The sequence below is a fragment of the Notolepis coatsorum genome, assembly GCF_963971535.1.
Source record: "Notolepis coatsorum genome assembly, chromosome: 11".
In the NCBI taxonomy this organism is placed as follows: Eukaryota; Metazoa; Chordata; class Actinopteri; order Aulopiformes; family Paralepididae; genus Notolepis; species Notolepis coatsorum.
This window is the reverse complement of record NC_140175.1, coordinates 20,869,884-20,884,508: the sequence shown is the minus strand read 5'-3', so window position 1 is coordinate 20,884,508 and position 14,625 is coordinate 20,869,884. Positions and strand designations below refer to the sequence as shown.

General features: G+C 42.5%; 1 protein-coding gene across 1 annotated transcript in view; it reads right to left on the bottom strand.

Annotated features, from left to right (window-relative positions):
* The window catches only part of LOC311237543 (aryl hydrocarbon receptor-like), a 112,389-nt gene that overhangs the window by 21,782 nt on the left and 75,982 nt on the right, over positions 1-14,625 (bottom strand). The window contains exons 3-5 of the mRNA XM_084325485.1: positions 4,563-4,675; positions 3,004-3,093; positions 507-627 (exon numbers count right to left, since the gene is read on the bottom strand). Coding sequence (XP_084181611.1) covers positions 507-627; positions 3,004-3,093; positions 4,563-4,675 — 324 coding nt within the window. The remainder of the gene's footprint in view (positions 1-506; positions 628-3,003; positions 3,094-4,562; positions 4,676-14,625) is intronic.

Genomic DNA, 14,625 nt, shown 5'->3' with positions numbered 1-14,625 from the left:
CTGTTTTTCCATCGACGGTTAGCTCAACTCGTTCGCCGCCTTGCTGTGGAGCCTGCGGTGGGTGCGGTTGGTGACAAGTTCGAATCACTTAATTTTTTATTTTTTTTCATCTCTCGCTATAAACGTGCATTCTTTCGCCGGTTAAGTTTAGGCATTCTTTCGGAGTTGGTTAAGGTTAGGGTTAAGTTAAGGTTAGGGTTAAGTTTAGGCATTCTTTCGGAGTTGGTTAAGGTTAGGGTTTGTCGCAGAGCATGGCAATAGAATGCCTGTCTGTCTTTCTTGACGTGGAGGCAGCAGCCTGTTTCCGCTCTACCGCTCTGCCGCGCGCCGCGGTCACATGGCCAATCAGAGAAATGCGAAGCACTCTTCGGCTGGGATTAATATAGACGCAATGAGGCCATGGGGCAGTTTAACGTGACGCATGTGTGGTTTCTCCCTACCGTCCTCTCTGCTGATGATGAGGCCACAGGGCAGTTTAACGTGACGCATGTGTGGTTTCTCCCTACCGTCCTCTCTGCCGATGGCGTCGGCCTCCTTGGGGTTGAGGGCGAAGTGGAGCTGACACCTGAACAAGTCTCTGTCGTCCATGTGGACGAGGTCGTACACACTCTGGTGGACCACGTCAGACTGAGGAGGACGGAGACGAGGACCGGACGAAGAAGAACAGGGGAGAAGAATAAGAGGGAGATAGTTGACTTATCTCAAACCCCCAACCTATTTTCTTGATCCTCCAAACGCGACTGTTCTCTGAGAAGCAACAGACGCGATTGGAGGATCAAGAAAAGAGGGTGGGGTTTGAGATAGGTCAAATACATACAATGGAGATGATTGGTGCCTAGGGACTCATAGGAGCAAATATGACTTAACTGATGAGATAAGATAAGATATTCCTTTATTGATCCACTTTATATGAGCATGGGGGACGGGAGGTACAGGTATGGGCAGGGTAATAGTAGAAATACATAGATATAGGCAATACAATTAGACATAAATAAACAGTGTAAACAATATAATTAACTCTGAATATAAAAATATGAGAAAATAAACAGTGTAAACAAAGGTGCAGATGAGGGTCTGTATGGTATCGGTTATATTATACATTCCAATAAATATAGGAAATAAAAAAATTTGAATACCGTAAATCCTCAAATAGAAGAGGGACCTCCGATAAAGGAGGAGCCTCTTATAATGGGGGGGGGGGGGGGTTGATGCATTTAGACAAACACAGGCCGGGCTCTAATAAGGTCGCAAAAAAAAGTATTTTTTTTATTTTTCGATAACGTTTCCCTCTGGTTAGCTTTAGCGCTAGCCGCTAGCTAACGTTGTCATAATATCTTGATCTGTGGTCTCAGCTGGATGACGTTGACTTCGTTTGCAAACGTTAACGTTCGCTATCTATATGGCGTTGGCAGACGAGGCTGGCGTTGTCCAGTTGACACATTACAGACCATGATGCTATGATAACGTTAGTAGCTAAAGCTACTGCATGTAAACAACTCGATTCGGCTGAGGAAGTCGAGAAGGTACCACACGCTAAACCGTCCCCGGACCCCACAACCTAGTATAGACAGTTCCAACTTCAGTGTGTGAATTACGTTAATCCCACAATTACTCAACTGCACTCAATATTTAAATACCAATGCTAGTCTAAATAAATGTAGATAGACAATGTACGTATTAAAAAAAAATTATAATAATAATAATAATAATAATAATAATAATAATAATAATAATAATAATAATAATAATAATAATAATAATAATAATAATAATAATAATAATAATAATAATAATAATGTAATAAAAGTCTGAAAATGAAGGGATTATGTCCATGAGTGTAATTTTTTTAAATTAAGGCCTGCCTCTTATATAAGCCTCTCTCTAATCTAATGAAGGCCTGGTGCTCTTTGCAGCTGAGGTAAATAGAAGACCCGTCCTATATTTGAGGATTTACGGTATGAATATATACTATGAGCGGGAGTGAAAGTAAACGGTATACACAAGGTAAGTTCAGAATCAGAGGTGCCTTATTTTCCTACTTTATTTATCTTTTTTTTTATTATAATTCATTATAGTTTAGGTCTAAATTTTGTGATTTTGTGTGAAGGGGGGACTAGCAAAGTAAGGTTTTCATTGTACGGTGTAACTGTCTGTTTAACTGTGCAGATAAATATCTTGAATCTTGGAAGCAGGTAGAGAATTACTGAATGCGTCATTAGGAAGTGGAGCAGAAACCATTGTGGTGTGAGAGTTGAGTAACTGATGGCATTGGTTAATCAACATTACTGTTGACATGCAGTTTCTCAATGGTTCCGCTCACATACTTCATCATTATCATAAACTGTGAACATATAAAGAGGATTGTTGAAGCTGTTATACATTTTGGACTATGGTGATGTGATTCATAGGAATGCTGTGGTTTCAACTCAGACCGCTGGACTCAGTCTATAATTCTGCCCTCAGATGTATTACTGGTGACAGATATGATACCCACCACTGTGTCCTTTATGAAAAGGTTGGATGGCCTTCTCTGGTTGAAAGGCATAACCATCATTGGTATTTGTTTATTTGTAAAGCCCTTATTGGTACATTTCCCTCTTACATCACAACACTGTTGGAATGGAATCTTGGAACCTATTCTACACGTTCAAATGACTGGCTGGTTCTTAGGGTTCCTCCAGTTTGCTCTGAACTACTGTAAGAAAAACTGCTTTTTCCTTTGACGCTTCCAACTGACTCTGAAGCTGAAGGTTCTTCCTTCTTTTTCGGCATTTAAAAGTATGATCTCCAACCACTGTGTGTCGACTTGTAACTGTCTTAACTGATATTTTATTGTCTATTCTTATTTATTGTGCCTATATGTATGAAATTGCTGATAAACGGTGTCCTGTCTTGTATGCTTGTCGTCACTGTCAATGAGGGGTAACCTCTGTGTCTCATGAGTTGAAATAAAGGTTTGAAATGAAATGAAAAACAGATGACGGGTCTTGGCCCCAAAGGTACCTGATGGAAGCCCAGGAACTCCTGGACAGTTGGAGACGTGTAGAAGACGGAGCCGTCCATCAGCACGACCATCACAAACCCATTCAGAGCCTACAGAACACACATAATAAAAACACATTCAGAGCCTACAGAAAACACACATAATAAAACACATTCAGAGCCTACAGAACACACATAATAAAAACACATTCAGAGCCTACAGAAAACAACACATAATAAAACACATTCAGAGCCTACAGAAAACACATAATAAACACATTCAGAGCCTACAGAAAACACATAATAAAAACACATTCAGAGCCTACAGAAAACACATAATAAAAACACATTCAGAGCCTACAGAAAACACACATAATAAAAACACATTCAGAGCCTACAGAACACACACATAATAAAAACACATTCAGAGCCTACAGAACACACACATAATAAAAACACATTCAGAGCATACAGAAAACACACATAATAAAAACACATTCAGAGCCTACAGAAAACACACATAATAAAAACACATTTAGCGCTTACAGAACACAACACATAATAAAAACACATTTAGCGCTTACAGAACACAACACATAATAAAAACACATTTAGAGCCTGTACAGGAACCATAGTATATCAGTAAGTCAAGTGAGAACTGAACATTGCTGTCTGAATATACCTGCATAATAATCCTTCCGTATAACTACTTATACACCTGCATATAACCCATATAACTCTGTATGATAGCATGTACAATAATGCTGTATATACCGTAATATATATATATACTCTCACTGTGTATTTATATTATATATATATATATATATATATATATATATATATATATATATATATATATATATATATATATATATATATTGTATTACTCTTACCGTGTATTTATATTATATATTTATATTATATATATAACATAGTATCTACAGATATGTAAAAAGGATTATATGCAGGTACGTATATACAACAGATGTGGATATATATATTATATAATCTGTCTGTACATACCTGTACATATCTGTAGATACTATATCTATATCTGGACATATCCCTTACCTACACTTACTAGTTACGCTGCTGGTCAGTATGACTTACTACCATAGTGTCTTTATACCTGTATCACTGTACATATTAATACTACAACTCTGTACATACATCTGATTAGCACTATTACTCAGTAGTACTAATGTATATATTTTATACCCAGTTCAATCACCTGTACATTGTATATTACTATTGCACTTGACTTTACTGTTACATTTGCACTATGGTTGGATGCCAAACTTATTTTCGTCGTAATGACGATACATTTGAATCTAATCTAAAATCTAATCTAAACGGTGATCTAGAAGAACCAGTGATTCACCTCATATCAATAACTTTCTTTTTATATATTCAATGTCCAATTCATATAGTTCTTTTTCAAATTTGAATACTGAAATTCATTCTGACAGCCCTACCCTACACACACACATACACACACACACACACACACACCCACACACACACACACGCACACACACACGCACACGCACACAGAGAGTTGTGTGTTGTTATTGTACCTGCAGAAGGAGATCTCCCTCCGACAGGGCGACTCCGTCCAGGGAGGTGGCCTGTCCTGTCCTGCCCTTGGCGGAGACGGATGGAGTGGACCACGAATTCTTCTGCAGGGTCACTGCAACACAAGACAGGGAACTATTTAGCACTGGTGGTATACGCACATATGTCTTTCTTTCAGTTTTTGTATTCTTTTACCTGTGTGGTAAATACATTTCCATTTCATTCCATTTCAAACCTTTATTTCAACTAGTAAGACACTGAGGTTACCCTCATTTACAGAGACAACAAGCTTACAAACAAAAACAGTTTTATACAGTTCATGGGCACAATAAATAAGAATAAACAATAAAAAAAAATCAGCTAAGACAAGTTACAATTCAATACACAGTGGTCGGAGATCATACTTTAAAATGCAGCAAAAGAATGAAGAAACTTCAGCTTCAGAGTCAGTTGGAGGGCATTCCAGGTGTTGGAAGCATCAAAGGAAACAGCTGTTTTTCCTAGTTCAGAGCAAACTAAGTACAAACCAATAAGGGGTTTAAAAATAAACAAATACCAATGATAGTTACGCCTTTCAACCAGAGAAGGCCATCCAACCTTTTCATAAAGGACACAGTGGTGGGTGTCACATCCGTCACCAGTGACCACCCCAATAACAGCCTGTTCCAGCTGCTGAGGTCAGGCAGACGCCTGCGAACCCCAGCTACTAGGACGGAGAGGCTTAGGCTAAGCTTCTTCCCCCAGGCCATCAGAGCCTTGAACAATGAACATTGAGAGACACAGAAACTGAACTATCCACACACAAGCACACACAAGCACATACACGACACGCACGCTGAGCACGCTCACACACTAGCAGCCACTTTAACACTCATGCCGCACATACGCACACTTATGGCCAGAGGAAAGGCCACTTTAAATTAGTATAACATCAGGAACAGTGTATTGCACTACTAAAGCTACCTAGCATGTCCTACATGCTCTGTAAATACTATGTACAGATACCGAGATGGCACACCATGTACCTGTTTATTGCACTGTTGTTTTTACTGGATTCTATTAATATGTTGTACCACTGTATTTTTTATTGGATTCTATTATATGTTGTACCACTGTATTGCACATCGTCGCGGGCAAGACCAGCCGCATTTCATTGTATACCTGTATGCCGTGACAATTAAAACTCTTGACTTGACTTGACTTGACTTGACTTGATAGATCTGAGGGCAGAACGATGGACCGAGTCCAGCGGTTTAAATGAGCTCATTTGAAATGCACTGAAGGCCCCAGAGATGTGAGGCAAGACGAACCTCCCAGAGAGAACGTATCCAAGGGAGGAGAAGAAACCTGTGGAGCAGGTTGGTGACTGTAATGATGAAGCAGAGGAACGATCCATTCATCAGAGTCCCCCCCCCCTGATCAGGCTGGAGAGGCCTGACGTCACAGAGAGGCCTGACGTCACAGAGATGGCCTGACGTCACAGAGATGCCCGGCCTGACGTCACAGAGATGGCCTGACGTCACAGAGATGGCCGGCATGTCTCCCACATCCAATGTTCCACTGGGCGCCTGTGTCTATTCTAAGCAGCGCGCCTGCAGCTAACTACAGAGTGAAGCCTCTCTGAGCCCCAGGAATACTGGTAATTATTATCATTACAGGAAGAGCCCGGGAGGACGCTCGATGGCGAATCCAAACCAGCTCCTTCTGATTTCAGCATCACTGATTGTTGGGGATTCTATTCATGAAAGGCAATAAGTGTTCTCTTAATATTACTTTGGCGAAATATCAATAAAAGTTGGCCCTACTATATATATATGACAAATGAAATGTGTCGCTAAAAACCCTTTGAAGCTTCACTGAAACGTCTGACAAAAATATGCCTTTATGAATACAATTACAAACTATCATCGTATAACAGCTGAGTTTAGTGGATGTGAAAAGAACAGCGGCCGGTGACACAGAACTCAATATCCACCGTGTTTCCTACATGTATATACTGCTATATATGTTTCTACTGCTCTACATGTCTCTACATGTCTCTACTGCTCTACATGTCTCTGCTGCTCTACATGTCTCTACTGCTCTACATGTCTCTACATGTCTCTACTGCTCTACATGTCTCTACTGCTCTACATGTCTCTACTGCTCTACATGTCTCTACTGCTCTACATGTCTCTACATGTCTCTACTGCTCTACATGTCTCTACATGTCTCTACATGTCTCTACATGTCTCTACATGTCTCTACTGCTCTACATGTCTCTACTGCTCTACATGTCTCTACATGTCTCTACTTCTCTACATGTCTCTACATGTCTCTACTGCTCTACATGTCTCTACATGTCTCTACATGTCTCTACATGTCTCTACTGCTCTACATGTCTCTACTGCTCTACATGTCTCTACTGCTCTACATGTCTCTACATGTCTCTACTGCTCTACATGTCTCTACATGTCTCTACTGCTCTACATGTCTCTACTGCTCTACATGTCTCTACTGCTCTACATGTCTCTACATGTCTCTACTGCTCTACATGTCTCTACTGCTCTACATGTCTCTACATGTCTCTACTGCTCTACATGTCTCTACTGCTTTACATGTCTCTACTGCTCTACATGTCTCTACTGCTCTACATGTCTCTACTGCTCTACATGTCTCTACTGCTCTACGTGTCTCTACTGCTCTACATGTCTCTACTGCTCTACATGTCTCTACATGTCTCTACTGCTCTACTTGTCTCTACTTGTCTCTACATGTCTCTACATGTCTCTACTGCTCTACATGTCTCTACTGCTCTACATGTCTCTACATGTCTCTACTGCTCTACATGTCTCTACATGTCTCTACTGCTCTACATGTCTCTACATGACTCTACTGCTCTACATGTCTCTACTGCTCTACATGTATCTACATGTCTCTACTGCTCTACATGTCTCTACTGCTCTACATGTCTCTACATGTCTCTACTGCTCTACATGTCTCTACTGCTCTACATGTCTCTACTGCTCTACATGTCTCTACTGCTCTACATGTCTCTACTGCTCTACATGTCTCTACATGTCTCTACTGCTCTACATGTCTCTACTGCTCTACATGTCTCTACATGTCTCTACTGCTCTACATGTCTCTACTGCTCTACATGTCTCTACATGTCTCTACTGCTCTACATGTCTCTACTGCTCTACATGTCTCTACATGTCTCTACTGCTCTACATGTCTCTACTGCTCTACATGTCTCTACATGTCTCTACTGCTCTACATGTCTCTACATGTCTCTACATGTCTCTACTGCTCTACATGTCTCTACATGTCTCTACTGCTCTACATGTCTCTACTGCTCTACATGTCTCTACATGTCTCTACTGCTCTACATGTCTCTACTGCTCTACATGTCTCTACATGTCTCTACTGCTCTACATGTCTCTACATGTCTCTACTGCTCTACATGTCTCTACATGTCTCTACATGTCTCTACATGTCTCTACATGTCTCTACATGTCTCTACATGTCTCTACTGCTCTACATGTCTCTACTGCTCTACATGTCTCTACATGTCTCTACATGTCTCTACATGTCTCTACATGTCTCTACTGCTCTACATGTCTCTACTGCTCTACATGTCTCTACATGTCTCTACTGCTCTACATGTCTCTACTGCTCTACATGTCTCTACTGCTCTACATGTCTCTACATGTCTCTACTGCTCTACATGTCTCTACTGCTCTACATGTCTCTACATGTCTCTACTGCTCTACATGTCTCTACATGTCTCTACTGCTCTACATGTCTCTACATGTCTCTACATGTCTCTACTGCTCTACATGTCTCTACATGTCTCTACTGCTCTACATGTCTCTACTGCTCTACATGTCTCTACTGCTCTACATGTCTCTACATGTCTCTACATGTCTCTACTGCTCTACATGTCTCTACTGCTCTACATGTCTCTACTGCTCTACATGTCTCTACTGCTCTACATGTCTCTACTGCTCTACATGTCTCTACATGACTCTACTGCTCTACATGTCTCTACTGCTCTACATGTATCTACATGTCTCTACTGCTCTACATGTCTCTACTGCTCTACATGTCTCTACATGTCTCTACTGCTCTACATGTCTCTACTGCTCTACATGTCTCTACTGCTCTACATGTCTCTACTGCTCTACATGTCTCTACTGCTCTACGTGTCTCTACTGCTCTACATGTCTCTACTGCTCTACGTGTCTCTACTGCTCTACATGTCTCTACATGTCTCTACTGCTCTACATGTCTCTACTGCTCTACGTGTCTCTACATGTCTCTACATGTCTCTACTGCTCTACATGTCTCTACTGCTCTACATGTCTCTACATGTCTCTACTGCTCTACATGTCTCTACTGCTCTACTTGTCTCTACTTGTCTCTACATGTCTCTACATGTCTCTACATGTCTCTACTGCTCTACATGTCTCTACTGCTCTACATGTCTCTACATGTCTCTACATGTCTCTACTGCTCTACATGTCTCTACTGCTCTACATGTCTCTACATGTCTCTACTGCTCTACATGTCTCTACATGTCTCTACTGCTCTACATGTATCTACATGTCTCTACTGCTCTACATGTCTCTACATGTCTCTACTGCTCTACATGTCTCTACATGTCTCTACATGTCTCTACATGTCTCTACTGCTCTACATGTCTCTACTGCTCTACATGTCTCTACTGCTCTACATGTCTCTACTGCTCTACATGTATCTACTGCTCTACATGTCTCTACTGCTCTACATGTCTCTACATGTCTCTGCTGCTCTACATGTCTCTACTGCTCTACATGTCTCTACTGCTCTACATGTCTCTACATGTCTCTACTGCTCTACATGTCTCTACATGTCTCTACTGCTCTACATGTCTCTACTGCTCTACATGTCTCTACTGCTCTACATGTCTCTACATGTCTCTACATGTCTCTACATGTCTCTACATGTCTCTACTGCTCTACATGTCTCTACTGCTCTACATGTCTCTACTGCTCTACATGTCTCTACTGCTCTACATGTCTCTACATGTCTCTACTGCTCTACATGTCTCTACATGTCTCTACTGCTCTACATGTCTCTACTGCTCTACATGTCTATACATGTCTCTACTGCTCTACATGTCTCTACTGCTCTACATGTCTCTACTGCTCTACATGTCTCTACTGCTCTACATGTCTCTACATGTCTCTACTGCTCTACATGTCTCTACATGTCTCTACTGCTCTACATGTCTCTACATGTCTCTACTGCTCTACATGTCTCTACTGCTCTACATGTCTCTACATGTCTCTACATGACTCTACTGCTCTACATGTCTCTACTGCTCTACATGTCTCTACTGCTCTACATGTCTATACATGTCTCTACTGCTCTACATGTCTCTACTGCTCTACATGTCTCTACATGTCTCTACATGACTCTACATGTCTCTACATGTCTCTACTGCTCTACATGTCTCTACTGCTCTACATGTCTCTACTGCTCTACATGTCTCTACTGCTCTACATGTCTCTACATGTCTCTACTGCTCTACATGTCTCTACTGCTCTACATGTCTCTACTGCTCTACATGTCTCTACTGCTCTACATGTCTCTACATGTCTCTACTGCTCTACATGTCTCTACATGTCTCTACTGCTCTACATGTCTCTACATGTCTCTACTGCTCTACATGTCTCTACATGTCTCTACTGCTCTACATGTCTCTACTGCTCTACATGTCTCTACTGCTCTACATGTCTCTACTGCTCTACATGTCTCTACATGTCTCTACTGCTCTACATGTCTCTACTGCTCTACATGGCTCTACATGTCTCTACATGTCTCTACTGCTCTACATGTCTCTACTGCTCTACATGTCTCTACTGCTCTACATGTCTCTACATGTCTCTACTGCTCTACATGTCTCTACATGTCTCTACTGCTCTACATGTCTCTACATGTCTCTACTGCTCTACATGTCTCTACATGTCTCTACTGCTCTACATGTCTCTACTGCTCTACATGTCTCTACTGCTCTACATGTCTCTACATGTCTCTACTGCTCTACATGTCTCTACATGTCTCTACTGCTCTACATGTCTCTACTGCATCTCTGCCGCTCATGTTTCACTGGGTTATTTCTGGAACAGACAAGCGTATCAGTGACTTCCTACAAGCCAAACGCAGCCAGCCCCTCCCTCCATAAGTAGGACAACAGGGGACAAGATAAAGCACACACAACAACTAAGCGGTGTGTATGTTTGTGTAGTGTATGTGTATGTGTGTATGTGTGTGTGTATGTGTGTGTATACACAAGACAGCTGGAAACAAGTCCATGTGATCAACATAAACAGCAGCAGACAAAAGCACATCTTTCAAGTATGTATCAAGTGAGGAGTTGAGAAGAGTGAGACCTCAGTGAGAGGAGTGAGACCTCAGCGAGTCATGATGAAGCAGCAGAACAATACGAGATGTTGTCACTTCATCCACCAGCTGCACTGACTGACGTTCCAGACGCGTTCAACAACCAACAACACGCTGAGAGATAACATACAGAGTTGTTTATTAATGTCTCGGCCAAAAGTGGATGCCGTCCAGAAAGAAACCCTGTTTGTTTTTAGACTTTACTCCGTGACCGTGAGTCACTAGTCAACACGAGTGCGGCGGCTCCCAAAGTGTTTTAGGACGGTGGGCCCGGCGAGTTACGAGAACCGCTCGGAGCGGTCAGGAATAACATTATTTCCCCTCCGTCGCTAGAAAAGAAGCAATTTCTCGGCTTTGGTGAGTCTTGTTGTAATCTAATCTCTGGTCGCTGGCGTTCAGTCAGCTAAGGCAACGACTCCTTTCCTTTTCTTCCAGTAACGACTCTATGGCACGCTAACAAACTTCCCCCCTCCTCATCCTCCTCCTCATCCTCCTCCCCCTCCTCCTAGCCCCCGCTCTCACTCCCTCTCCTCTTTTTAAAACAAACCCAAAAGAATCTGTCTCTCGTCTCCCCCCCCCCCCCCCCCCCCTCCTACAAGCCCAGGAATCTCTCTTGACATCTTCGCGGAGCAGGAGCCTCCCAGCGCTGAGGCCCCGGAGGAGCCTTGAGAACATAACACAACACAACACAACATAACGTGGAGTGTAACCGACCCGGAAGGGGGGGGGGGGGGGGGGGGGGGGACCTCAACCGGCCCGGTACCTCGGTGTCGCCAAACAAAAGACGCGGACGAGAAAAAGGGGTGGCGTGCGTACGAGACTAAACACAAAATAGGAGACGTCAACTTTGGACCGTTTCATAAACCGTCTGATCTGTAGTAACCTCCCTCCCTCCCTCCCTCTCCTCTCCTCCTCCCTTCACTTCCATCTCTTCCTGCCTCCCTTCCTCTTCCTCTCCCCTCTCTCCTCTCCTCTCCCTCTCCCTCTCCGCCGCTCCGCTCTGCGGGCTGTCGGGGTGGAGAGTTCACACGCACAGCCGGCACGCCAGGCCAGAGACGGGGGGCCGGGAGACGGGGGAGGCTGGGAGGGAGGGAGGGCGCTAACATAGTGTGGAGAGCTGCAACATTACAGACTATTAGGAACCAGAGTGTGAGGAGGAGGAGGAGGAGGAGGAGGAGGAGGAGGAGGAGGAGGAGGAGGAGGAGGAGGAGGAGGAGGAGGGAGCTACGGCATGCAGGCAACGAGAGACGTTACGGTGAAGGAGAGTAGGAGCATGCAAGTCAGAGACAACAGCATAACACACACACACACACCTGACTCTTCATGTGATCCACTTTGGTCAGAGTGTGTGTGTGTGTGTGTGTGTGTGTGTGTGTGTGTGTGTGTGTGTGTGTGTGCGTGTGTGTGTGTGCGTGTGTGTGTGTGTGTGTGTGTGTGTGTGTGTGTGTGTGTGTGTGTGTGTGTGTGGAGGTTGGAGATGAAGGTTTTAAACTCTGCAACAGAGGGGAGAATCTCAAGCTTTAAGGACAGTTGGAGTTCATTCCATGAGTGTGTGTGTGTGTGTGTGTGTGTGTGTGTGTGTGTGTGTGTGTGTGTGTGTGCGCGTGTGTGTGTGTGTGTGCGTGTGTGTGTGTGTGTGTGTGTGTGTGTGTGTGTGTGTGTGTGTGTGTGTGTGTGTGTGTGATCTGATATTGTCGGGCGGGAAAGGACGTGCAGACGGAAGGAAGTCACAGGATGCAAACGTTCTTACTATGAAAGTCATTATGCAAAACAACAGAGTAAATCTGCACATAGACTCAAGAAGAGAACTATGATCCACTAGTGACTAGCTGAAGAGTCAAGTAGAAGAGAACTATGATCCACTAGCTGAAGAGTCAAATAGAAGAGAACTATGATCCACTAGCTGAAGAGTCAAATAGAAGAGAACTATGATCCACTAGCTGAAGAGTCAAGTAGAAGAGAACTATGATCCACTAGCTGAAGAGTCAAGTAGAAGAGAACTATGATCCACTAGCTGAAGAGTCAAGTAGAAGAGAACTATGATCCACTAGCTGAAGAGTCAAGGAGAAGAGAACTATAATCCACTAGCTGAAGAGTCAAGTAGAAGAGAACTATGATCCACTAGCTGAAGAGTCAAGTAGAAGAGAACTATGATCCACTAGCTGAAGAGTCAAGTAGAAGAGAACTATGATCCACTAGCTGAAGAGTCAAATAGAAGAGAACTATGATCCACTAGCTGAAGAGTCAAGTAGAAGAGAACTATGATCCACTAGCTGAAGAGTCAAGTAGAAGATAACTATGATCCACTGGCTGAAGAGTCAAGTAGAAGAGAACTATGATCCACTAGCTGAAGAGTCAAGTAGAAGAGAACTATGATCCACTGGCTGAAGAGTCAAGTAGAAGAGAACTATGATCCACTAGCTGAAGAGTCAAGTAGAAGAGAACTATGATCCACTAGCTGAAGAGTCAAATAGAAGAGAACTATGATCCACTAGCTGAAGAGTCAAGTAGAAGAGAACTATGATCCACTGGCTGAAGAGTCAAATAGAAGAGAACTATGATCCACTGGCTGAAGAGTCAAATAGAAGAGAACTATGATCCACTAGCTGAAGAGTCAAGTAGAAGAGAACTATGATCCACTAGCTGAAGAGTCAAATAGAAGATAAATATGATCCATAAGTTGAGACTGAAGAGTCAAATACAAAACAACTCTGTGGGAAGAGGCTTAGGAGAGAACTCATTTCAAACCTTTATTTAAACTCTAAAGGCAACCAAGGTGTCCCTCATTTACGGTCATGCCGAGTGTACATACAGAAACGAGCACAAAAAAAACATATAAAATCACACAGCTTATAAAATCATAACAATAAAACAACAAGACGAGGCAAAAAGCAAGGATAATAAATCAATTATAAAACACGTACAACTTGATTGACAAAAGGTTGGAGATGAAGGTTTTAAACTCTGCAACAGAGGGGATAATCTCATGCTTTAAGGACTGTTGGAGTTCATGCCATGAGCTAGAGGGGCATCATAGCAACATGCAGATTCACCCTGTTCAGAGCAAACTCAGGGGACCTTAACACTTTGGATGCCACGCCTCCCTGTCTCAAAACCTCGTTGCGTGCCACCACCCACTTCAATGATAGCGCTCTCATATTTGCAAACGCATAAACGACATCTTAAATTATGGCTATGTGTCTAATCTGGCCGTCGCTTATCAATGACCTGTTTGCAGGCAACATTGTCGAAACGGATTTTTTTTATTTAATTTTTTTATCGGTTCATTTCCGTTTTATACTATTTTGAAAAACGCTTGTTTCTTGAAACTTCCAGAAGATTTCAGACAATTCTGTGATAAACGCCCTTTACTGTAATACACAAAACAAGTTAAAGCCTATTTATGAATAGTTTTCAAATAAACGCTAGATTATCGATAGTATATGTGTACTTATGCCTTTAAATATATCTAATGTAAAAAAAAAAACACTGATCAGAAACGTGGCCAAACTAACTGCTGTTCATATAAGCAGGAAGGCAGTGTGCTATAGCTTGACTGATAGAGATTAGCATCAGGCCTCACTATAACCCAGGCTAGCAATCTGTGTGCGTGTGTGTGCGTGTGTGTGTGTGTGT